General features: G+C 42.9%; 1 protein-coding gene across 3 annotated transcripts in view; it reads right to left on the bottom strand.

Moving 5' to 3' along the window:
- ALPK2 (alpha kinase 2) overlaps positions 1-24,007 on the bottom strand; it is a 128,288-nt gene that overhangs the window by 73,702 nt on the left and 30,579 nt on the right. For all 3 annotated transcript variants that reach the window (XR_501480.3, XM_008013953.3, XM_008013954.3), the window contains exon 3: positions 21,126-22,836. Coding sequence is in view for 2 of the 3 variants with exons in the window: in XM_008013953.3 (XP_008012144.3) it covers positions 21,126-22,836 (1,711 nt within the window). In the remaining variant the exon portion in view is untranslated. The remainder of the gene's footprint in view (positions 1-21,125; positions 22,837-24,007) is intronic.

The following is a 24,007-nucleotide window of genomic DNA, read 5'->3' as shown; positions in this document are numbered from 1 at the left end:
TGTGTGTGTGTGTGTGTGTATAATTTGTCATTGGATCAACTGTAAAACAGGAAAGAAAACCAACATTGAGGCCCAGGGCAATCGTTTTTTTAAAAATTACAATAGAGCTGGGTGCATGCGGTTCCTGCTACAGGGGAGGCTGAGGTGGGAGGATTCCTTGAGCTCAGGAGCTTCCAGGCTGCAGTGAGCTATGATCACACCACTGCACTGCAGCCTGGGTGACAAAACGAGATCCCATCTCTAAAATATATAAAAATCACAATGACAACAGAAATCACTTAGAGCTGGACTATCTAACCTGGGAACCTTGAGCCACATGTGGTTAGTGAAGCTTGAAATATGCCTAGTTTGAAGGAGGAACTGAATTTTTAATTTAATGTGCATTTAAATTTAAAAGCTGGTATATATGATATTGTTAGGAAAAAATTGTAATAGGTTTGGAACAATTTGGATATGTGAGTCTACCCTTCCAACTTAATTTCATGAACCCTAAATACAGATTAAGTATCTCCAAAGAATAATTAGCATCCAAATTGAGATATGCTATGAGTGGAAAATATACACCAGAGTTTGAAGACTTAATACAAAAAAAGTAAAATGTCTCATTAATTTTTACATTGTTTACATATTGAAATATTTGGTTACACTGAGTTAGCAAAATATTAAAGTTCACTTCACCTGTATCTTTGAAGTTTTAAAAAATCTGGCTTCCCAAAAAGTAAAAGACATGAGTATATTACCATCATACACTGCTGGTAGGAATGTAAAATGGCATAGCTGCTTTGAAAACCAGTATGATGATTCCCCAAAAGGTTACACATAGAGTTACCCAGCAATTCCACTCTTAGGTATTTACCCAAGATAATTGAAAACATATGCCCACAAAAAGATCTCATACATAAATATTCATAGCAGCATTATTCGTAATGGCCACACAGTGGAAACCACCCAAATGTCCATTAACTGATACATGACTAAAACCAAACCTGGTATACCCATACAATGGAATGTTACTCGGCCATAAAAAGGAGTGAAGTATTGATAGACGCTCCCATATGGGTGACCCTTGGAAACATTACACTAAGTGAAAGAAGCCAGACACACAAAAGCCACCTACGGTATGATTACATTTATACAAAATATCCAGAATGGGCAAATCTATTCAAGACAGAAAGTATATTAGGATTTTGCCAGGGGCTAGGGGAAGAGGGGGAGAGGAAGTGACTGTTAATAGGTATGGGTTTCTTTCAGGTATAATGAAAGTGTTCTGAAATGAAATAGTGGTAATGGTTGTACAATTTGTGATTGTACTTACAAAAAATTACATATTTGGCTTGCATTAAATTTCTATTGGACAGCACTAATTTTAATGAGATAACTATTTTCTTTCCCAACTGTCATTAGTGATGGTATAGAATCTAGCCAAAGCTAATCAACGTGGGGTGATTTTAGCCCCATCCCCACCCCATGGGACATGTGGCAGTGTCTGGAGATATCTTTGATAGCCACAACTGGGGTGGGAGTGAGGGGAAGAGATGGCTACTGGCCAGGGATGCTGCTAAACATCCTACAACCCGCAGGCAGCTGTCCAGAACAAAGAATTATCTGGCCCACAATATCAGTAGTGCAGAGATTGAGAAACCCTGCCCTAAAGGCTGCTCAGAGGATCCCTGCCCCAGCTACAACCTCCTTTGCTCCATCTCTGCTGCTTTGACTTTCCAGGGGTCTAATTCAGGGTGTGGCCTTCTCAGAAGACTTTCTCCTGGAGTCCACCCCATCACAGTCCTCAGGCCAGGAGCTCCTAGTGATTCTGTAGACTTGGAAACTTCCTGAGCAGAATCCTGAAAGGGCCTAGGGATTCTACAGTTGATTGGCTGTGGAGTCTCTGATTCAGGCCTTACCCTCCAAGACTTCCTGAGTCCCCAGGTGTGATGCTTACACTCAGTGAAGCTAGCTTCATGCCAGATAGATTGCCATTTTTCTTGTTTTCTCTTGCACATCAGATTTTCTCAGCCAAAGACAACTGAAATTTGCAAAGTCTGTGTGAGGAATGGGCTGCTTCTCCGACACCTGAAGTAAAAACCCAACCAAGGATATCCAGACTTGCCTTCAAGCATGTTATTTTCAAATTACCTACTCTGTCTGTTTCTGATGGCTGCTGTAACAAATTACCACAAATTTAGTGGCTCAGAACAACATAGATTTATTACTTTGCAGTTTGGGAGGTCAGAAGTCCAGCATGAATCTCACTGGGCTACAATTAAGGTGTCAGCAGAGCCATGTCCTTCTGGGGGCTCCAGGGGAGTGATATGGTTTGGCTGTGTCCCCACCCAAATATCATCTTGAATTGTAACTCCCACAATTCCCACATGCCATGGGAGGGACCCAGTGGGAGGTGACTGAATTATGAAGGCAGTTCTTTCCTGCACCGTTCTCATGATAGTGAATGAGTCTCACAAGATCTAATGGTTTTAAAAACAGCGGTTACCCTGCAGAAGCGCTCTCTTTGCCTGCCGCCATCCATGTAAGACACGACTTGCTCCTCCTTGCCTTCCGCCATGATGGTGAGGCCTGCTCAGCCATGTGGAACTATATGTCCATTAAACCTCTTTTCTTCCCAGTCTTGGGTATGTCTTTATCAGTGCATGAAAACTAACACAGGGAACGAATCCCCTCTGTCCAGCTTCTGGAGATGGCCTGCATCTCTTGGTACATGGTCCTTTCTTGACCTTCAAAGCCAGCACAGTAGCATCTTCAAATCCTTCTCTGACTGATGCTCCTGTCTCCCTCTTCCACTTATAAGGACCCTTGGGACCAAGTGGGACCACCTGGGTCAAAGCTAATCTCCCCATGTCAGTGCTGATAACCTTAATCACATCTGCAATGTCCCTTTTGCCATATTCACTTTGGTAACATATTCACAGGTTTGGAGAACAGGATGTGGATGTATTTGGAGGGGATTATTCTGCATACCATACTGTTACATGGGCATGGACAGTCTCCTGCAGGGGGCAGGGTCCCTTAGGCACATTCTGCCGCCTTCATTCCATAGGGAAAAGACATAGGGTATTTTTGTTTTTCCAGAGTTGGAGAATTTGCCCAATCTGAGTTCTCAGGTAGTTAGATGCTGACTTTCCAGATCCTAATTCTCAGCAGTCCTATGCCCCATAAGGGCCAGTGAGAGATTTACTTTTCCACTTTTATATCTTTGAATAGCTTCAAATGAATTACTGTGATTCAGATTTTTTTTACGATTTGGGATTACAATGCTTCTGAAGTTGTCACACTCGCTGAGTTTAAATCTCCTGTAACAGGTAAACCTATCAGATCACATGACAATGTTTAACTTAACATGTATTGAGATCTATCAGATACTGTGTGTGCCCAAGAAAGCTCAGCACTGACCCACAAGGAATATGAAATCTAGCAGGGGAGACAAATAAGGATACTGCCAATCTAACCCCAGTGTGGTGTGCAGCAAAGGCTCTAAAGTCAGTAAAATAAAGAGCTATAGAACTACTGGGGAAGGCGTGAGGCAGGACTGGATGGTTATGCGAGGATGCTGAAATATTGAAAGGGTGATGAAATAAGCTGCATTGGAACACTGGGTCTTCAGGAATGGGCCAGAATCCTTTAAGGTTAAACCTAAAAAGGGGATGTCCTCAGTGTTCTGGAGGACAGGAAGTTCAACCTTAATGGTCAGCGTTAGGAAATTGTCTTAAAGATCCCCCCCAGAAAGCAGACCCTGAGACAAGAATGCGGATGCAGTTAGTTTATTCAGGAGATGATCCCAGAAAACATGGGGAGAAAAGGGGAATATAAGATGGAGCAAAAACCACCAGGAAATGGGACATGAATGAACAATTGTGGGCTGCTATGGACAACAGGGGCCTGACAACATGGGGATCCTCTAAGGAATCGCGTGATGAATGCCTTAGACTAACTCCACAGGAAGCTATGGAGTCTACCAACTCCCACCCCCACTGGTGAAGGACTTTCCTGACTTCTAGATCCACTTTCTGGTGTGGCCAACCAACCTCCCAGCTCATGAAGTTCTCAGGCTGTGGGAGCTGTCAGGTGGTGGAAACTGCCTTCACCTACAGCTGCGGGGAACCTAGGTGGACTGAGTAGCTATAGGGCCAGGCGTTATCAGCACCTGCCTTAGAAGCAATTGAGTACTTTCAACAATCTGGATGTTGGGGCCAATCCATGGGGTTCTTTCACCTGAGTTATTCTGACTACACTCAGTCAGCATTCAGTCATCATCCTCACCTTCACCCGCTTCAATTTGTGTTGTGTTGATCTGATTTTCTTATGGAACTGGAGTTCCAGTTTTGTCACTTACAGATAGAAGTGGCCTGGGCATGTTAATTAACCTCTTTGAGCCTTGTGGGCCAGCTCACAGTTTTGTTACATGGACTACCAGAAATGCCAAATGTTGAGCATTAATACAGTTCTTGGAACACACAAATATTCAATGAACAGTTATGAATTTGTAGATGATGACAACACTTCTGTTTCTCCCTACCATCAGTGCAGACTTGTGACCTGATATAGAAGTTAAGGTGATCTCAAAATGTACCTCCAAGATGGTTTCATTTTCAGTCTTTTTAACTACAGAACTGACTGATGTGATTTGTGGCTTACTGCTTACTTTGGGTAAATAACAATTCCATTTCAGAAAAATGCCTTACTAAAGTGTCAGTTGGTGTCATACCATAAGCACAATATCAGCATCATCATTTGTAAGAACCTAGAGCCTCCCAGTGAACAGGCTAACCTCTGGCGTAGTATCATCATTCATAAGAACCTAGAGCCTCCCAGTGAACAGGCTAACCTCTGGCGTAGTATCATCATTCATAAGAACCTAGAGCCTCCCAGTGAACAGGCTAACCTCTGGCGTAGTACCATCATTCTTAAGAACCTAGAGCCTCCCAGTGAACAGGCTAACCTCTGGCGTAGCATCATCATTCATAAGAACCTGGAGCCTCCCAGTGAACAGGCTAACCTCTGGCGTAGTATCATCATTCATAAGAACCTGGAGCCTCCCAGTGAACAGGCTAACCTCTGGCGTAAATTAGGTACACATGGAAGCTATTTTAGACTACAGGGATGCCCTTTAGTAGTTCACTATATTTGTGTACCAAATGGCTCCCAAATTACCTGGAGCTATGGATGTAATTTCTGAGGGTGAATTTACATCTTAGCTCAGGCTGCTATCACAAAGGCCATATACTGAGTGGTTTAAATAAGAGACATCTCTTTCTTCTAGTTTTGGAAGTTGGGAAGTCCAAGATCTAGTTATGGAAGCTGGGAAGTCCAAGGTGTTGCTGATTGAGTTCTTGGTGAGGGCTCTCTTCCTGACTTGCAGGTGGCTGCCTTCTCATTGTGTCCTCAGATGGCAGAAAGAAGAGAGGAAGCAAGCTCTCTGGTGTCTCTCCTTACAAGGGTTCTAATCCTATCATGGGGCCTCAGCCTTATGACCTCATCTAAACCTGATTACTTCCCACAGACTCCACCTGTTAATAGTATCACATTGGAGGTTAGGACTTCGACATGAAAATGTTTAGGGGTTACAAACATTAGTCCATAGCACCTTAGGAATCCAGAGTGATGCTCCCCCTGGGGGAATTTGGCAGCTCGTATAATACAGTCTTACCATATATGGTTCTAGAAATATAAGAAAGGAAATTTTATCCATATCTATTGGCTCAATTTTTTTTACACCACTCATTTTTAGAGTCCTTGGACTCTTGAGGGGCTCCTATCCAGCATCTAACTTTCAATATCTGTTCATAATCACACTATTCCCTCAGTGATCAAAGAAAAACATGCTCTTGCTGGCTTTTGGTCTCTTAAGGGATTTTTTAAAGCTGTAGTATTGTAATACACATACTATTTTTCCAGTAAAACAGAGTGGAGCTTATGTTGTGAAACATCTAGAAAGGGGGAACAGAGACATTGTTTTTAACACCATTAAATGTATTGTCAGTTACCTTAGGTAAGAGTGAAAGAAGTGACTTTGAGACTGACTCATTTAGGCTAGAATTGGCGTGAGGTATAAGGGCATTAAACTGAGGGAAAATGACCAGGGCTGTAGCTTTGGTTCTGCCAATAAACAAATGGTGTGACCACAGGCAAAGAGATTAATCCTTCTCTCATGAACCTGTAAGTTTCTCAAGGGAAGAAACAACATATATATTGTTTTGTAAATTGTTTCCAAGCATTTAAAAAATATCCTTAAGTATTTTCAAAGCATGATTTTTAATGCCTGCATAGTCCAAAGAATATTGTACCATAATATATTTTACCATTCCTCCACTGTTAGATTGTTTCAGTGTTCATTATTGTGAACCATGCTACAATGACAAGACTCTTGTCCCGATGGCTCTATTTATACTTCTGATAATTTTATTAGGCTAATTACAGGGCCAAAATTTACATGTTAAAGGATTAGTAAATATCACCAATTTGACATCCGGAAGGGTTGTACTAATTTGCACTCTTGCCAGCAGTGTAAGAGAAAAGTCTGTTTCCACACAGTCTTATTAGCATGAAGTATTATCACTTTAAGAACAATCTTTGAAAATTGAGAAAGGAAGGAAAGGAGAAAGGGAGAAAGGAATGGAGTTGATAAGTTTATGATGAATTTCATGAATTGCATATTTGATGTCTTTGTTCTTTTTTTTTTTTTTTTTTTTTTTTTGAGACAGAGTTTCACTCCTGTCACCCAGGCTGGAGTATAATGGTGCGATCTCAGCTCACTGCAACCTCTGCCTCCCTGGTTCAACCGATTCTCCTGCCTCAGCCTCCCACATAGCTGGGATTACAGACATGCACCACCACACCCAGCTAATTTTGTATTTTTAGTAGAGACAGAGTTTCTCCATGTTGGTCAGGTTGGTCTCGAACTCCCCACCTCAGGTGATTCGCTCACCTTGGCCTCTCAAAGTGCTGGGATTACAGGCATGACCCACCACGCCCGGCCCTGTTCATTTTTTATTGAGCTATTCATCTTATATCACTTTCTTTGTACATCACAAGTGCTTTTCTAAGTTTTTATTTGTTTTTAATATCAGTTTATGGTGGGGGTTTTTGTGCAAAATTCTTACATCATCAGATTTCTTTCTTTTTTTCCTTTGATGCTTAGAAAGACATTCCTCACCTTGAAAGCCACAGTGTCTTCCACTTTTTTTGATATTTATTTTGGCAGCTGATGTAAAATTAGGGATTCACAGGACCTCAGGGCCTTGGAAATTTACAGATCTCCATGTTTGACCCCTTCAGTTTACACTGAGCAAAGAGGCCCAAAGAGAGGAAAGGAAATTACCCAAGGATCTACAGTTGGTTAATGGCAGAACTAGAACTAAAATCAAAGATTTCTAGCTCCTGGTTTATGTCTTCCTTTAAAAAAAAAAAAATTAAAAAATAGTTTTCAATAATATCAGTAAACATAATTTCCTTAAACATTTAAAAACATCATTAACCACCTCTCCAAATGTCAGGTTCCTTGCTTCCCTCTCCAGAGTCAATCCTATCATTTGAATGTGTTCTTCCAGCCCTAAAAAATAATTTTATGTGTTTATGTATGTACAAGCCACATATACTACCATGGAATGGTTGGACAGCATAAATTGTATCATTATCGTATGTATTATTCTTCAATGTACCTTTCTAATTCTATGTTGTTTTGAAGCGTCCATCATTTGAGCAGGCCACATTTTATTTAGCCAGTTACCCATGAACACTTCCTTAGAAACGTTTCCTTAGAAACAATTCTACAACACACACGTCACATGCTTCCTTGGGTCTTCATGCAAGCTTCTCTCAGTCGATATTGAGAAGTGAAACTGCTGCATCATGGCTAATGTCCTTTTCGGTTTTAAGAGATTTTAAGAGATGTTTTACGAGATTTTGCCAAATTACTCTTACTGGCAATGTAACCATTTCCTCGTAATATCAGTTTGATATTGTACTTTTAATTTTTTTATCTCATGAAAGATGTTATAGCTTTAAAATTTGTATTTTCCTAATTACTCATAAGGTTGAGCATCTTCTTGCATATTTGTTGACCATTTATCTCTTCCATAAACTTTGTATATATTTACCTTTTAAAAATAATTGTTACGGGTGTTTTATGTATTTGATTTTTATATACCCTGGAAATTAATCTTTGTCTATTACAATGTCCTATATACAAAGTGTATCACTTTAATTTTCTTTGTGGTATTTTTGTTCTATGGAAAAATTTTAATTTGATGTAATCAGAATTATTGATATTTCTCTTTTTTTCTGTTCTTTTTTTTCTTTCTTTCTTTTTTGAGATGGAGTCTCGCTCTGTCACCCAGGCTGGAATGCAGTGATGCAACCTCTGCCTCACGGATTCAAGCAATTCTTCTGCCTCAGCCTCCTGATTAGCTGGGACTACAGGCGTGCACCACCACGCCCAGCTAATTTTTGTATTTTTAGTAGAGATGGGGTTTCACCATATTGGCCAGGCTGGTCTCAAACTCCTGACCTCATGACCCACCCGCCTCGGCCTCCCAAAGTGCTGGGATACAGGCGTGAACCACTGTACCAGGCCTGTTCTTCTTGTCCCAAGAAGATCTTATATCTCTCAAGATCAAGAAAATCATTTTGAACATTTTTATCAGTACTTCATAGTTTTTGTAAATTTTAACTCGGAGATCAAATAACCTCAGAGTTTATTTGGGATCCATCGTAAGGTAGTGGCATCTTTTCCATATGGTGGCTAATTGTGTCAGCATTGAGGCACTTGTCTCTTCCCTACAAGTTGAAAGACTATTTCTATCCATAAACCAAATTCCAGTATTGGATTCTGTACTGTTTCCTCAATTTGATTTGTCTACTTATTTACGGCCACTCCCACACTATCTTATGACCACTGTCTTGATATATGATTGGTTAGTTCAATGCTTTTTCCATCTCCTTTCAGAGATGCAAGTTCATCTTCTATCATAGCCAAAGAAGACCAACAAAGACCAACAGAGGCCATGTGTCTGGTATTCAGCTCCAACAGCAGGCAGTAGATTTGTTACAGAGACTAAAACTTACCACCTTATTGCCAAGTGACCCTCCTCTCACCAGCCTCCCCTGTTGCCACCCAAATTCCTGCCACTGAACTACTCCTCAAAATAAAACACAGCTGTAAAATGCACACCTGTTTTGGATTAGTTACAATAAATCAGGATCTGTATTTATTTCAGTTCCCCAGACAGGTGAAGAACAAACTGCATTTATAGCAAGCCAACTAGAAAGCAGAAGAAAATTCCAATCATGAGTTTTTGTTTTTCCTCTTAGGGCAAAGGAGGTTACACTTCAGGAGTCTAAACTTGTTATTTCCAAACTCCTGTGAGTCTTTACAGAAATGCTTCTAAAAGTTGTAGCATTCACTCTAGATCCATCTGAGCCCATGGTTTTCAAACTAATGCCCAAGAGAATCCTCAGACAGCATATTAAAAATGCAGGTTCAGGCCAGCCACGGTGGCTCATACCTATAATCCCAGCACTTTGGGAGGCCGAAGCAGGCAGATCACCTGAGGTCAAGAGTTCGAGACCAGCCTGACCAACATGACGAAACCCTGTCTCTACTACAAAAAAAAAAAAAAAAAAATAGCTGGGTGTGGTGGCGGGCCCCTGCAGTCCCAGCTGCTTGGAAGGCTAAGGCAAGAGAATCACTTGAACCTGGGAGTGGAGGTTGCAGTGAGCCGAGATTGTGCTACTGCACTCCAGCCTGGGTGACAGGGCAAGACTCTGCCTCAACATTAATAAAAATGCAGGTTCAGCAAGTCTGGGGTAAAATTTAGGGACCTGTGTTGTTCTTTTTAAAAGACCCACCTCATCAGGTGATTCCAATGCGAATCATCTAGGCCCTCGCTTTAAGACACTGCCCTGGGGACTCCAGGCAGAGCAGAACCCCCTGAACACGAGGCATCCAAATCCTTAGTGCAGGCTGTTTGCCGTGACATGTTTCTGTAATGAGTTAGCTCTGTGAGATCAGTCTACAGGGGAATGATGTCAGTATAACCAACATGCTGCATTGGTTCATATGCAGTTTTTCTTTGGCAAAGGGAACCAGAATAGCTGGAATAAATTACAGAAAATTGAGCAGGAAAACAAGCCTTTAACTCAGCTTTTGCATTGGCAGCAGGGGCCCTATTGTATTTTAACAGACTTCAAATGCAGCCTGCCCTCAGCGGTCCTCTCTCCTGAGAAGCACACTCCAGGCCTGTGTGTCTAAGGTCAGATTGAGCGGCACCCCCAGGCCCACCTTAACAGCATCTTTGCTGTCTCAGAGATCCACTTCTGTCTTTGAGGTCTCAGAACCCTCAAGCTGGCTCCATCTGAAAGACCTCCAGCATCTCCGCTCTATTGTGTGTTTTTAATATCTGCCATGGTGGCCTCCAGCCAGCCTGGGCCACCTCCCTGGGTAGTCCAAGTAAGCTTCCGGGCACATTTTTAATTTTGTTAGTCTCTGGTTTCAAAATGATCTGTTTCCTAAGTGACCTCTTGGGGATGCTAATTTTCCCCAAAGCCCTTATACTTTAAGCATGTGATTTTTCAGAATGCGAGGTGTTTCTGGGATGCATATATGGCACTAGGGCAGGAACGCCTTATGTGAAGACTATCCATTGCCTCTGTTTGAAAAGCGATATTGGCCGGGCGCGGTGGCTCAAGCCTGTAATCCCAGCACTTTGGGAGGCCGAGACGGGCGGATCACGAGGTCAGGAGATCGAGACCATCCTGGCTAACACGGTGAAACCCCGTCTCTACTAAAAAATACAAAAAACTAGCCGGGCGTGGTGGCGGCGCCTGTAGTCCCAGCTACTCGGGAGGCTGAGGTAGGAGAATGGCGTAAACCCGGGAGGCGGAGCTTGCAGTGAGCTGAGATCCGGCCACTGCACTCCAGCCTGGGCGACAGAGCCAGACTCCGTCTCAAAAAAAAAAAAAAAAAAAAAAGAAAAGCGATATTGAATAACCTGATGCTGTGTTCCTTGGCTAAGATTGTGGGAAACCAGGGGCAAGGACTCCAGAATCCCCAGGAAAGTACATCACAAGCTGTGTAGCCTTTAGCTCTCTGCAGCCCTACTCTGTGGAGGCGGAACTTGGAACCCCCAGGAATTAGCTCCGTGTGGGCTCCAGGACTCTCAACCATGGCTGTGCCTCGGTCGCCCAGGGTCAGCTGGAGCTTCCATATAAGAGCACACGCACCTGAGCTCTAACCTAGATCTATTGAAATAAGGACCTCCGGGATGGGGCTTGCACATCTGTATACAGTCAGCCCTCTGTATCCGTGGGTTTTACATTTGTGGATTCAACCAATCATGGACCCAAGAGATTTGGGGAAAAATTGCATCTTTACTGAACATGTACGGACTTTTAAAATTGTTATTCTCAATGATAGAGTGTAACAACTACTCATGTAGCATTTACATTGTATTAGGTGTTATAAGTAATTAGAGATGATTTGAAGTGAACGGGAGGATGTAAGTTATTTGCAAATACTATGCCATTTTACATCAGGGACTTGAGCATCCTCAGATTTTGCTATCTGAGGGGGATCCTGGAACCAATCCCCCACAGATACCAAGGGACAACTCTATTTTGCAGTTACAGGCCAGGCACAGTGGCTCCCACCTGTAATCCCAGCACTTTGGTAGGCGAAGGCAAGAGAATCACTTGGGCCCAGGAGTTCGAGACCATCCTGGGCAACATGGCAAAACCCCATCTTTACTAAAAATAGAAAAATTAGCCAGGTGTAGTGGCACGTGCCTGTAGTCTCAGCTACTCGTGAACCTGAGGTGGGAGAATCACCTGAGGTCCAGGCTGTAGTAAGCAGTACGCGGGCCACTGCACTTCAACCTGGGTGACAGAGGCCCTGTCTCGGGGAAAAAAAACAGTTTCCATATGATTGGGTAGCTCAGCTAAGGCTCTCAACCTTGGAAGTATAGAGAATAACCTGGGAGCTTTTAGAGCTTCCAAGGCCCACACTGCAGACCAAATCGCGCCAGAATGTCTGAGAGAGGGCCAGACCCAGGCAGCTGATGTTCTAAAGCTCCCAGGTGATTCCACACATAGCTAGGGTTGAGGGCTCAGCTTTGGGGCCTTTTCTCAGTGAGAAGGATCCTATGCTCTGTAGACTGTGGCCACTGGAACTTCAGTGTGTGTATGAATCTCCTAGGAGTCTGGTTGAGAATGCAGACGGACTGGAACAGGGCTTCCAAGCCTGCATTTCTAACCAGCTGGTCCGTGGACCACACCAAGAGTCACAAAACTGCAGGTACTAATGACTCTTCATTTATTATTTAGCCCTGACAGAGGATAATAACTGTAGTGAGCCAGGACATTAAACGGCAGGTCCAGGACAGTTAATGGTATTTGGCAGAAGTGGCACAGCAGGCTTTGTGATTAAAAAGAAAACAGATGTTTGTTTTCCTCCCTGGGTCAGCTAAGGAATGGTACTGACAAGAGGTGTGCTGGCCACACTCTGAGATGAGTGATTAGAAACCGCCGCCCTTCCAGCTGGGTGCAGTGGCTCACACCTGTGATCCCAGCACTTTGGGAGGCCGAGGTGGGCAGATCACAAAGTCAGGAGATGAGATCAAGACCATCTTGGCTAATGTGGTGAAACCCTGTCTCTACTAAAATTACCAAAAATTAGCTGGGTGTGGTGGCGGGTGCCTGTAATCCCAGCTACTCGGGAGGCTGAGGGAGAAGAATCGATTGAACCTAGGGGGCGGAGGTTGCAGTGAGCCGAGATCGCGCCATTGCACTCCAGCCTGGGTGACAGAGCAACACTCCATCTGGGAAACAAAACAAAACAAAACAAAACAAAAAAACCTCTGCCCTTCCCATCATCAGGTGAGATCTGGAGTCATTGTTTTAATAGTTGTTATTTTAGGAGAACACAATTGAGTATGCAAATGAACTCAAGATCTCAGGTTGTTTGTAGAATGGAGCACTGTATTACAAGATGGTTTAGATCAGCTGCTTGTATTTTTCTATACCCTAAAAACATTTACTAGAGCCCTGCGATGTACCCTGCCTGTTACTGGATGGCCGTGCAGATTTTCAGGCTGCTGCTTACTCTGTACCGCCTGCCTAGCAACTAGCCTGAACTTAGATTAACATGAAGTTTCATACCAAATCAGCTCAAATCTGCTTAGCATAGAAGTACATTTTCTCCTGTTACTTAAAACACAACTGGGAATTAGTGAGCTATGGTGGCAGTTTGCCACCTTTGAAGGCATGAACTTTCAAGGTGTGAATACAAACATCATTTAGTAGGAACTACTGGACTTGCACATCAAGGCCTCTGTCTCTAGGTCTCTCTCTCACCCCCAGCTTTCTGTTTAAATCAATCCTCTTATTGTGAGCAAATCCAGGAAAGACGGCACATCTAGACTTGCTCATTCTTTCCAAATGGCACATAATAGTCCTATTGATTAACTAAATGCCTCTTAGAAACCAAAACACCCTTGGTTTCTTCAACCTTTAGTTCAGCTGGCTTTGATCATCTGTTCAGTCCCACAGGCTCATAGGGGCACCTCTTTCCTGGCTATACTCCCAGCTCTTGACTGTGAGGCTGATGTCGTCCTGGCCACTGGTAAAATCCCTGGCAAGAAAGTGACCAGAAGCTTTCCTCTGACCTCAAAGAGGAGATGAGACCCTGACATTTTTCTTTGTTTGAGACAGAGTCTTGCTCTGTGGCCTAAGCTGAAGTGCAGTGGTGCGATATCAGCTCACTGCAACCTCTACCTCCCAGGTTCAAGCAATTCTCCTGCCTCAGCCTCCCGAGTAGCTGGGATTACAGGCAAGTGCCAACATGCCCGGCTAATTTTTGTATTTTTAGTAGACATGGGGTTTCACCATGTTGGCCAGGCTGGTCTTGAACTCCTGGCTCAAGTGATTCACCCACCTCAGCCTCCCAAAATGCTGGGACTATAGGCATGAGCCACCGCACGTGGCCAACCTTGAGAACTTACTGGGTGCCTGGCACTATGCTAAGTTCTCTTTTTGAACATAGGTACAAAGTCTTATCAATAAATGGTGCTAGAAAAATGGAACATCCACAGGAAAAAAAAGAAAAAAGAAAAAACCTTAACCTAAACCTCATGCTTTCTACAAAAATCAACTCAAAATGGATGATTGGCTTCAAATCTAAAACATAAAGCGATAGAACCTAGAGAAAGACTGTGGCAGAAAGAACATCTTCAGGATCTAGGGAAAGGCACAGAGTTTTAGACTTGACACCAAAAGCAAAATCCATAAAAGGAAAAATTGACCATTAGACCTCATCAACATGAAAAGCTTTTGCTTTGTGACAGCCCGTGTAAAGAAGATAAAAAGACAAACTACAGACTAGGAGAAAATATTTGGAAATTTTTGGGAGGCCAAGGTGGGCAGATCACAAGGTCAGGAGTTTGAGACCAGCCTGGCCAACACAGTGAAACCCCATCTCTACTGAAAATACAAAAATTAGCCAGGCGTGGTGGCAGGCGTCTGTAATCCCAGTTACTCCAGAGGCTGAGGCAGGAGAATCGCTTGAACCCGGGAGGCGTAGGTTGCAATGAGCCAAGATCATGCCACTGCACTCCAGTCTGGGTGACAGAGGTAGACTCCATCTCAAAAAAAAAAAAAAAAAAAAAAGTGTGTAAACCAACGAAGGACTATTCTCTAGAATGCATAGAGAAGTCTCAAAATTCAACCATAAAATAACAATCCAGTTAGGAAATGGATTTAACAGACATTTCACCAAAGAAAATATACATTTTAAATAAATACATTTTAAAATGTTCAAAATTGTTAACCATTAGGGAAATGCAAATTAAAAGCAACAATGAGATATCACCACACACACATCAGAAAGTCCAGAATAAAAAATAATGACAACACCAAATGCTGGTGAGGATGTGGAGAAACTGGGCCCTCATACATTGCTGATGGGAATGTAAAAAAGGTACGGCATCTCTGGAAAACAGTTAGACAGTTTCATTACAAACTAAATATGCAAGCCTCATATGACCAAGCAATGACCGTCCTGGACATTGGTCCCATAGAAATGAAGACTTATGTTCACACAAAAGTCTGTACATAAATGTTTTAGCCATAAGAGCAAAAAACTGGAATCAACCCAAATGTTCTTCAACCGGTCAAAGACTAAGCGAACTGCACGGAATACTATTCAGCAATAAGAAGGAATGAACTTTTGATACACACAAGTTGAATGAATCTCAGGGAATTCTGCTGAATAAAAAAAAATCTCAAAAACTTATATACTGTATGATTCCATTTATGTAACAAGTTTGAAATGGCAAAATTTTAGAATTGGAGGGCAAAGTAGCGGTTGCCAGGGGCTACCGAACGGGGAGGGCAGGAAGCAGGTGTGTACGGTTATTAAGGGTAACACAAGGGATCTTTGTGGTAATGGAATTGTTCCATATGTCGACTCTGGTAGTGGATGCAGGAACCTACGTAAGTGATAAATGTCTGTAGATCTTAATACACACATACAAGTACAACTGGGGAACTCCAAATTACATCAGTAGATTGTATCAATGTCAATATCCTGGTTATGACATTATACCATTGTTTTGTAAAATGTCACCTTTGAGGGAACCTGGGCAAAGTGTACTGCCATCTCTCTGTATTATTTCTTACAACTGCATGTGAATGTACAATTATCTCAGTAAACATTTCAATTAAAAAACATGTAATAAAACCATTCATAAATAGTATAGATCTGCTAATGAATTCTTAGAAATACTTAGTGTATTCTGTTGCTTTATGTTTAATTTTAAATTGAGCATTAGGGGAAATGCAGTATATATATATATATCAGATTTTTTTTTCAGAGACAGGGTCTTGCTATGTTGCCCCAGCTGGTCTTGAACTCCTGGGCTCAAGCAGTCCGATTGCCTTGGCCTCCCAAAGTTCTGGGATTACAGGCATGAGCCCCTACACCTAGCCAGGAATGCAGTATTTTAATTGGAACTCTGCCAACACTTTTATCTAGAGGTGTGTTGCCATTTTTGTCTTCCATAAAACTTTTGTCCCAAGAAAGTCAGGATTACAAAGAATGAGGATGAGAATGTCATGGGTTGCTCTGAAAGGAGAAATTGTAGTTAGGGATGAGAAAAGCAACTCGAAGCACCTTACAGGATCTCAGTCTTGAAGCAGCAGGTAGGCTGAGCTTGAAACAAGGTGGGCAAAGGAATTCCAGACAGAAAGATGGACCATCCACTGCTGTTTTCCAGGTGAGGAAACCAGCTTATAGTCCTGCTTTGCCTTTCAGAGATAGAGGCAAAAGGCAGAAAGTCCTGAGTGCTAGGTGAATATGGTAAGATCTTCCTGGATCTAATTAGCAATTTTTCAGAGATAATGAAGCACTAATAAAGCAAAGTTGTAAATCACCAGCATTCACAAGAGAACCCAAGTGCAAGATTTGGATGGTGCTGGGCACAGCAGCTCACGCTTATAATCCCAGCACTTTCGGAGGCTGAGGCGGGCAGATCACAAGGTCAGGAGTTTGAGACCAGCCTGACCAACATGGTGAAACCTTGTCCCTACTAAAAAAAGATACAAAAATCAGCCAGGCATGGTGGCGCGCACCTGTAATCCCAGCTACTCAGGAGGCTGAGGCAGAAGAAACGCTTGAATCTGGGAGGTGGAGCTTGCAGTGAGCCGAGATCGTGCCACTGTACTCCAGGCTGGGCAACAGAGTAAGACTCCATCTCAAAACAAAGAAAAAGATTTGGATGGTTTAGAACGGGGGGTCCCCAAACCCCGGGCCATGGACCAGTACTGCTCTGGGGCCTGTTAGTATCTGGGCCACACAGCAGGAGGTAAGCGGCAGAGCATGAACCCTATTGTGAATGGTGCATACAAGGGATCTAGGCTGTGCGTTCCTTATGAGAATCTAATGCCTGATGATCTGAGGTGGAACAGATCCTGATGATCTGAGGTGGAAGAGTTTCATCCTGAAACCATCCCCGCCGCGTTCTGGCTGTGGAAAAATTGTCTTCCACAAAACCAGTCCCTGATGCCAAAATATTTGGGGACTGCTGGTTTGAAACAGCCCATTCCCAGGCCAAAAGAGTAACTAATAGGAAGCACATCCTATTAGCAGAGAGTTGGCCTCAGCATCTTTTATATGAAGCCAACCAAAGAATGTGCTCAGGAAAATAAAGGCCATAAAGTGGTGGAGATGAGTGATCATTAGAATCACACCTAACTGGCTGGATGTGGTGGCTCACGCCTGTAATCCCAGCACTTTGGGAGGCCCAGGCGGGTGGATCACCTGAGGTCAGGAGTTCGAGACAAGCCTGAGCAACATGGAGAAACCCCATGTCCAGTAAGAATACAAAATTAGCCAGTCATGGTGGCCCATGTCTGTAATCCCAGCTAATCAGGAGGCTGAGGCAAGAGAATCACTTGAATCCAGGAGGCAGAGGTAGTGGTGGGCTGAGATCGCCCTATTGCACTCCAGCCTGGGCGACAAGAGTGAAAGACCATCTCAAAAAAAAAAAAAGAAAAATCACACCTAACTATACTTGGCATTTACTCTAATATTCTATGACTACTTATCCAGTCAATGATTTATTGCCTATTACATGGCAGGCATTACTCTAGGGACTTGGGTTATATCAGCGAACAGAATACACTGAACAAATTACCTTCCATCATAGAGCTCAATTCTGTGCTTAGTGCTGATTCCTGATCAGGAAGATTCTTCATTACCAGAGCCCAAGAACACATTTCCTTACTGTACGCTTGTGATCCCATGACCCCAAACAGAAATGCAGCTCCCTCTGGGGTGAAGCTGGGCAACTGTGCAGGAGCACAGACACAGCACTTCTGACTTAAGAGGGAGGATGATCTTACCCCAGTGTGGCTGCCGAGAAACTTAAGATGGGCAGACTGTCAGGCCTTTGCCTCTGACTTGGACGAGGAAAGTGAGCTCAAAACCAAGGTGAAGAGTTGGCAGTATGACCCTTGAAGATGATTCAAGTTAGCCTGGGGTACCCTCTCTGTTTTCCACTCCCAAACTGGGATTAACTTTATAATCCTCCATAAATATAGAGACACTGGGGGCTTTCCAATATTAGCCTGGCTAGGTACTATTTCAAGACAAATAACAGCAAGATGGCCTTGCATTCTAAAAGAGAGAAAGGGAGACAGGAAGTGAATACACCTGGAGATGCATGTTTAGGCAGGAGATAGTCTACAATATGGCCTGTTCTTAGAACATTAGAGAGATGGAGTTTTTCTCAGCATGCTAAAAACAGTACGCAGATGAAAAGAAAATACTAGGAGGTAAACTGCTGGTCACTGTTTCTGCAAAAAGGCACCTAAAGGTAAGTGAATCAGGCAAGACTCAAGATTGGGCAAATTTGGCCAAGCGTGGTGGATCACGCCTATAATTCCAACACTTTGGGAGGCCGAGGTGGGTGGATCACCTGAGGTCAGGAGTTTGAGACCAGCCTGGCCAACATGGTGAAACCCTGTCTCTACTAAAAATATGAAAATTAGCCAGGCGTGGTGGTGGGTGCCTGTTATCTCAGCTACTCAGGATGCTGAGGCAGGAGAATCACTTGAACCCGAGAGGCGGAGGTTGCAGTGAGCTGAGGTCGTGCTATTGCACTCCAGTCCAGGCAACAACAGCAAGACTCCGTCTCAAGAAAGATGAAACAGAGCGGGCAAATTTATTAGTATGGCTCCCATCGCAGCATTTTTAACCATTTCAAATTTTGAGGTCCCCACAAACCTCAAATATCTGAGAATAAATATGTAGAATGTCTTTTGAATTTGTTATAGAGAGATTCACCTATCTTTTTGTGAACAGTATTATTTTAAAAAGTTGAATTTAGTTCCCAATGACCCCCAGTGCTTCTGTGTCACATCTGCGATGATAGTTAGCCACTTGCTGTAAATTTGGCTACACTGGATACGTGTGTAGAAAATACAGGTACCTCCTAAAACTAAATAGAAAGTTTTTGCATAGGTAAAAGAATCTCAAATATGCCAGTCCCTGTGGCAAAATTTTCCTGCTTTAGTCAAAGGAAAACAAACACCACAGATATAAAGATCCTTTTTCTAACTCCAGGCTCCGCAGAACTGCTCTTAAATATACAGCTTCCATTCACATTTCTGGTTGTCCCTTGAGTGAGAGGTCAGCTCTGCTACTGACCACTGCAAAGTGAGAAATGGTCTCACCGCTTGCAGAACATGCAAGCCCTCCAGTTTGCTTTCTGAACAACAGTGTTCATGGTTCTGAGATAATTGCCTTAGTCACACCACAGAGCACCGGTTGGACCTTCAGCTGATACCTGGTAGAGTGGGTGTGTAGTGATGAATATATGTGTGAGTGTGTAAGCCAAAGAGTTCCATAAGACCTTCCATAGGGTGCATAAGATAGATGACCTGGCTCCCCAGAAATGGCCCATTTTACTTGACTGTCTTGCTAGTAAACAAGTGAGCCAGGGCTCTCGATCTCAGAATTCTGTTTAGATCACAAGCTGAGGATGACAAAGGGGGCTCCTCTCTCCAGCTCTTTGAAATTTGGGGCAGATGGAAGAGACAGAAATTGCCTTCCACAATGGTGGGTCTAAAACCAATATCGTCAATCAATAGCCCCCTTCCCTTCTGCTTCCTCCTTTTGAGTTACTTTATCACCTTCCCCCACCTTTAGTAATAATTTGTCCAAGGAAACACTTTGAGTGGATAAATGACTGTAAAAAAAGCACTTAGCTGAGCAAGGAAGAGCATTTTATAATTAGAAAAGGAAATGCCACATTTTTCAACATGAAAAAATTAACATTGTCACTTTATTTTGTATTAAAATATGGTCAAAGCACTTCCTTAAGCTTATCTTGGGCATGAAACTGTGGTCATTGGTGTGTGTGTGAGCTGCTAAGAGATGTGTGTTAAGTAACTGGATAGGAGAATCTGGTTCTCCTGTGAAAGGTAAAATATAAATGTGGCTTTTACTTGGCTAGTTTGGCTAGCAGAACAGAACAATTTGCTCAGTCAACAGTTACCTAAAATCTGGAGATTTTTAGATTGGCTTTTTTATGACTGGGTCTTTAGAAATTCATATGTCAATTTTTAATATTTTCACAGAGTTAAGTCACTTTGCATTGGGAATATTTTACCTTTGGAGTGTATCTAGTCTTCTATAAAAATAATACTAGTTTTCAAGTACAAAATTGGGAGAAAGGGGAATACAGAGTATAGTAAAAAAAATAGACAAATCACTTTTCTTAGGTATTTATTTACAAAACTCCAATCTTGCCCATACTACAGCATAAGTCCAAAGCTCACTGGGGACCCTTTAAAATGGAAAATATCAATAAAAACATAAGTTATGTATCAAGCACAACATCTTTTGTGCATTGACTATTCCCATAAATTTAATTCCATCTCTTTACACTCCCAAATCGGTAATGAAGGAAAACACATTTATTTCTTGGCCGTTTTTTTTCTCTTAACCTCGTTTATACTCTGTTTTAAAATAAGACAAACATCCACTCAAAAACATCCCACCAGTGTGGCAAAAGTTACTCTGCCTGCTTTCCCTAGCGTCACAAAAACAGTGAATTCTACAAGTCTTTCAGACACACTGACGTCTTTCATTCATACCACAAATTCTGATTAAAGCCAAAACCTATCATTTTCAAAGCACTCCCTTGCAAATGACTAAAAGCAATGTTTTTTCCCCCTTCTTCCTTTAAAGGCTACACTCAAAACATTCGCTTGAGAAACTTTCTGAATAGTGGTATTGCCTGGTAAAACACATGCAGCAGACAAAATATCAGATTTCTTTTTCCAGCTGTCCAGAATCCCATTAGTGCCTCTTAACTTCTATCAGTCTTTTGCTATAATTAGGATGGCTTAGGGTTTATCTGGGCCTTTTTTCAAAACCAGATTTCCTTCCGAGCAGCAGCAGCTGTCATGCACAAGTACCCTGATGGTGTTGGGAAACTTATTTTGATTTACATTATGGTATAGCAATTGTGAATGTGAAGTAAAGGAAAAGACACACACACGCACGCACACACACATGTTCTTTTCATCTCATAATTTATTCAAAAGAAAAGTCTTACCTGAGGATGATCACTCCAGTCTGGAACCTGGCTTGTTTCAAATAGAGAATTAACTTGCATGCCTTCTCCCTTGCAGTTGGTGTTACCTTCTTTGGAGAGTGAGTCTGTTGAAGTTTGAAGGGTTTTTGCTTCTTGCTCTGCCTGGGTTGAAATAGCACATTCTCCTGCATCAGCATGGGAATTCCGACCAGTCACTGCTGCTGTGCTGTGAGAAGTCTCTCTTTTATCACTCTGGGTTAGTGGGTGCTTAGCAGATTCTTTGGCATAGCAGAGATGAAGGGTACCTTCTGTTGTATTTTCTCTCAGGTTGGCATTCGGCTTCTTGGGATTTCCCTTCATTCCCAGCTGCCTCACCCTGGCAGGTTTCTGTGAACCCCTCTCGCTCCATAAGTCCTTTCCCCCAACTCTCTTCTCAGCGGCCATCTCCAAACACTGGCTCATCCCTGAGTTTTCCGACTCACCAGACAAGGGCTTCATCTCTGTCTCTTTTACTGATTCATCCATGTTGAGCAGATTGTCACTGGCAAATTCCTCTCTTGCTTGGTGGCTGTCTCTGGTTTCTCCTTGAATTCCTGGATAATCATTTTCAGCAGCCTCAGGAGCAGTGGGGAGTTTATATCTCCCCTGTTCTGTCACTGAAGACATCCCATCCTGGTGAGGTCCCAAAGTGAGAGTCATCCCTGTTTGTGGGGATGAGGGACCATGCTTGCAGGCTCTGCCACTCCTCACCCCAACTTCTTGGGGTTGTGAGTGATGACCACAGAAGCCAGCAGTGGCAACCATAGGCCCAGCGTCACCTGACACCTGAGGTCCACAACCCATTCCACTGAGGAAATGCTCACACCCACCCAGGCAATGCTCACCAAATTCCATCTCTTCGTCATCGCTTTCTAATAAAAAAACATGCTCAGTCCCCAGCAGGTTCCTTTGCCAAACTGCATTAGAGTAATCCGTCATAACATCGGAACATTCCAGATACTCCAGGTCATCATCTGAAAACTCCTCGGTGTAGGTTAGGGTTATCTCTGGGCAAAGTTCATAGTCACTGTCAGAGTCTTCACTGGAAACCTGTGGGCTGGGTTGTTTCTTGGCCACGGCATTGTCACCTGGGTAAATGTGTGCAGTTGCCTCAGACAGCGGGAGACTGAGGCTAATGTATTTCTGTACTTTGGGATTTTGCTGACTGGAGTGTAAGCCTTCATCATGAGGGCCATCATTGTTCAGGCCACCACCCGTGAACTTGGATGCTGTGGAATGCACTGTCTTGTGGCAAAGTTCATCTTGTTTTTCGTAAACATGACTTGAATTAAGAAAAAGCAACGAATCTGCAATTTCTTCTGTGTTACTTGGATCATAAGCCTCTCCAGGGTGCCTTGTTCCTTTAACACCCAAGGGATTTTCAGAACTGGACACACTAATGTCAAGATTGCCCAGTGACTGGAGGGAGAGTGAATGGTTGGACCTGGGAGTGCCTGGGGAGATGCTTTCTTCTTCCTTATAAAGATGTTCCTTCTCATCAATCTGATTTGCACTTTCTTCTTCACACGTCCCTGTTTCATGTTTCCAACCTGTGTCCCTGTCATCTTCCAGGTTAGGAGACAGTTGTGGGTTCTCTGATGAGCACTCAACCTCAACGGAAGCAGAACAACAGATGATTCCAAAAGAGTTTTTAGCTGAGATTTGATAGACAGCAGCATCATTTTTGGTACAGCTAGGATGAAGAGAATATACAGATAAGTTTGCTACATTTGGACATGCATGTCAACATTTTCAAACCACGGCACACAGAGAAAATGACCATAGTTTTAGTGCATGTTCAAGAAGATCTGTGATCTCCCTGGAAAAGGGTTTGTGGCCAAAGGCAACTGACCTCTGGGCTCCAGTGCCCCTAGTGCTGAGAATCCTAGGCACTCAGCATCCTCCCTTGAAACTTTCCTCAAAACTGCCTCAAATGGAAAATGCTGAGGATTGCGCCATGACAGTTTACAAATGCCATGGCAATGTCAGGAAATTACCTTATATGGTCTAAGAGGGGGAGAAACCCTCAGTTCCAAGAATTGTCCACCCCTTTCTTGGAAAACTTGTGAATAATCCACCCCTTATTTAGGATATCATCAAGAAATAACCATAAAAATGAGCAACCAGCAGCCCTCAGGGCTGCTCTGCCTATGGAGCAGTCATTCTTTTATTCCTTTATTTAAAAAAAAAAAGAAAATGCTGAGAATTACTTAGATGAATGGGGAAAATATTTATATTCTAATTTCTTCTTCTTGCCTTTTACATCATTTTTATGTTATGGAAATTTGATAAAGAATTATTTTTCTAGAGTGAGACATTGTACATGAATAAGTAAATTATCAGTTCTTCATGTGGTGGAACAGCACAGAGAACCCTCAAATCTTTGGAAGACCCTGCTAAGAGGGTGTCATTTTTGCCAGAGACCGTAAAGATGATACCATGATAGGACTATGTATGTGAAGGGCAGTGCTGTTTCCTTTTTAATTTAATGTGATTAAAAGTCTAAACCACAGCCTGTGAGCTCCACTGGCTGGAAACCCATGTCCACATGCCATTCTGACCTACATAGATCAAGCCAGATTTCAGCTTTGGCCCAGCAGGGAGGAATAGAAGCCTGGATCGGACTGCTTTCTCAGTTCAGGATGGATGGTACTCCTGTGGCTCCTCCCATTGTGGATCAGAGCCGCAAGGAGCCTGTAGCCTGACATGCTTTACTGGGTCCTTTCCCACTGGAACCCTTCCCCAGACGCTGCAATCCCAATAAAAACTTGTTACCTGTGTTTTGTATGTTTCACCCTTATTAATCTCATTTGACCTCATTGTAATTGTAATATTGCTGACCTCATTGTATGCATCAGCCAACC

The sequence above is a fragment of the Chlorocebus sabaeus genome, chromosome 18 (assembly GCF_047675955.1).
Source record: "Chlorocebus sabaeus isolate Y175 chromosome 18, mChlSab1.0.hap1, whole genome shotgun sequence".
NCBI classification, from domain to species: Eukaryota; Metazoa; Chordata; class Mammalia; order Primates; family Cercopithecidae; genus Chlorocebus; species Chlorocebus sabaeus.
Note: the sequence above shows the minus strand (reverse complement) of the source record. Positions and strands in the feature narration are given on the sequence as shown.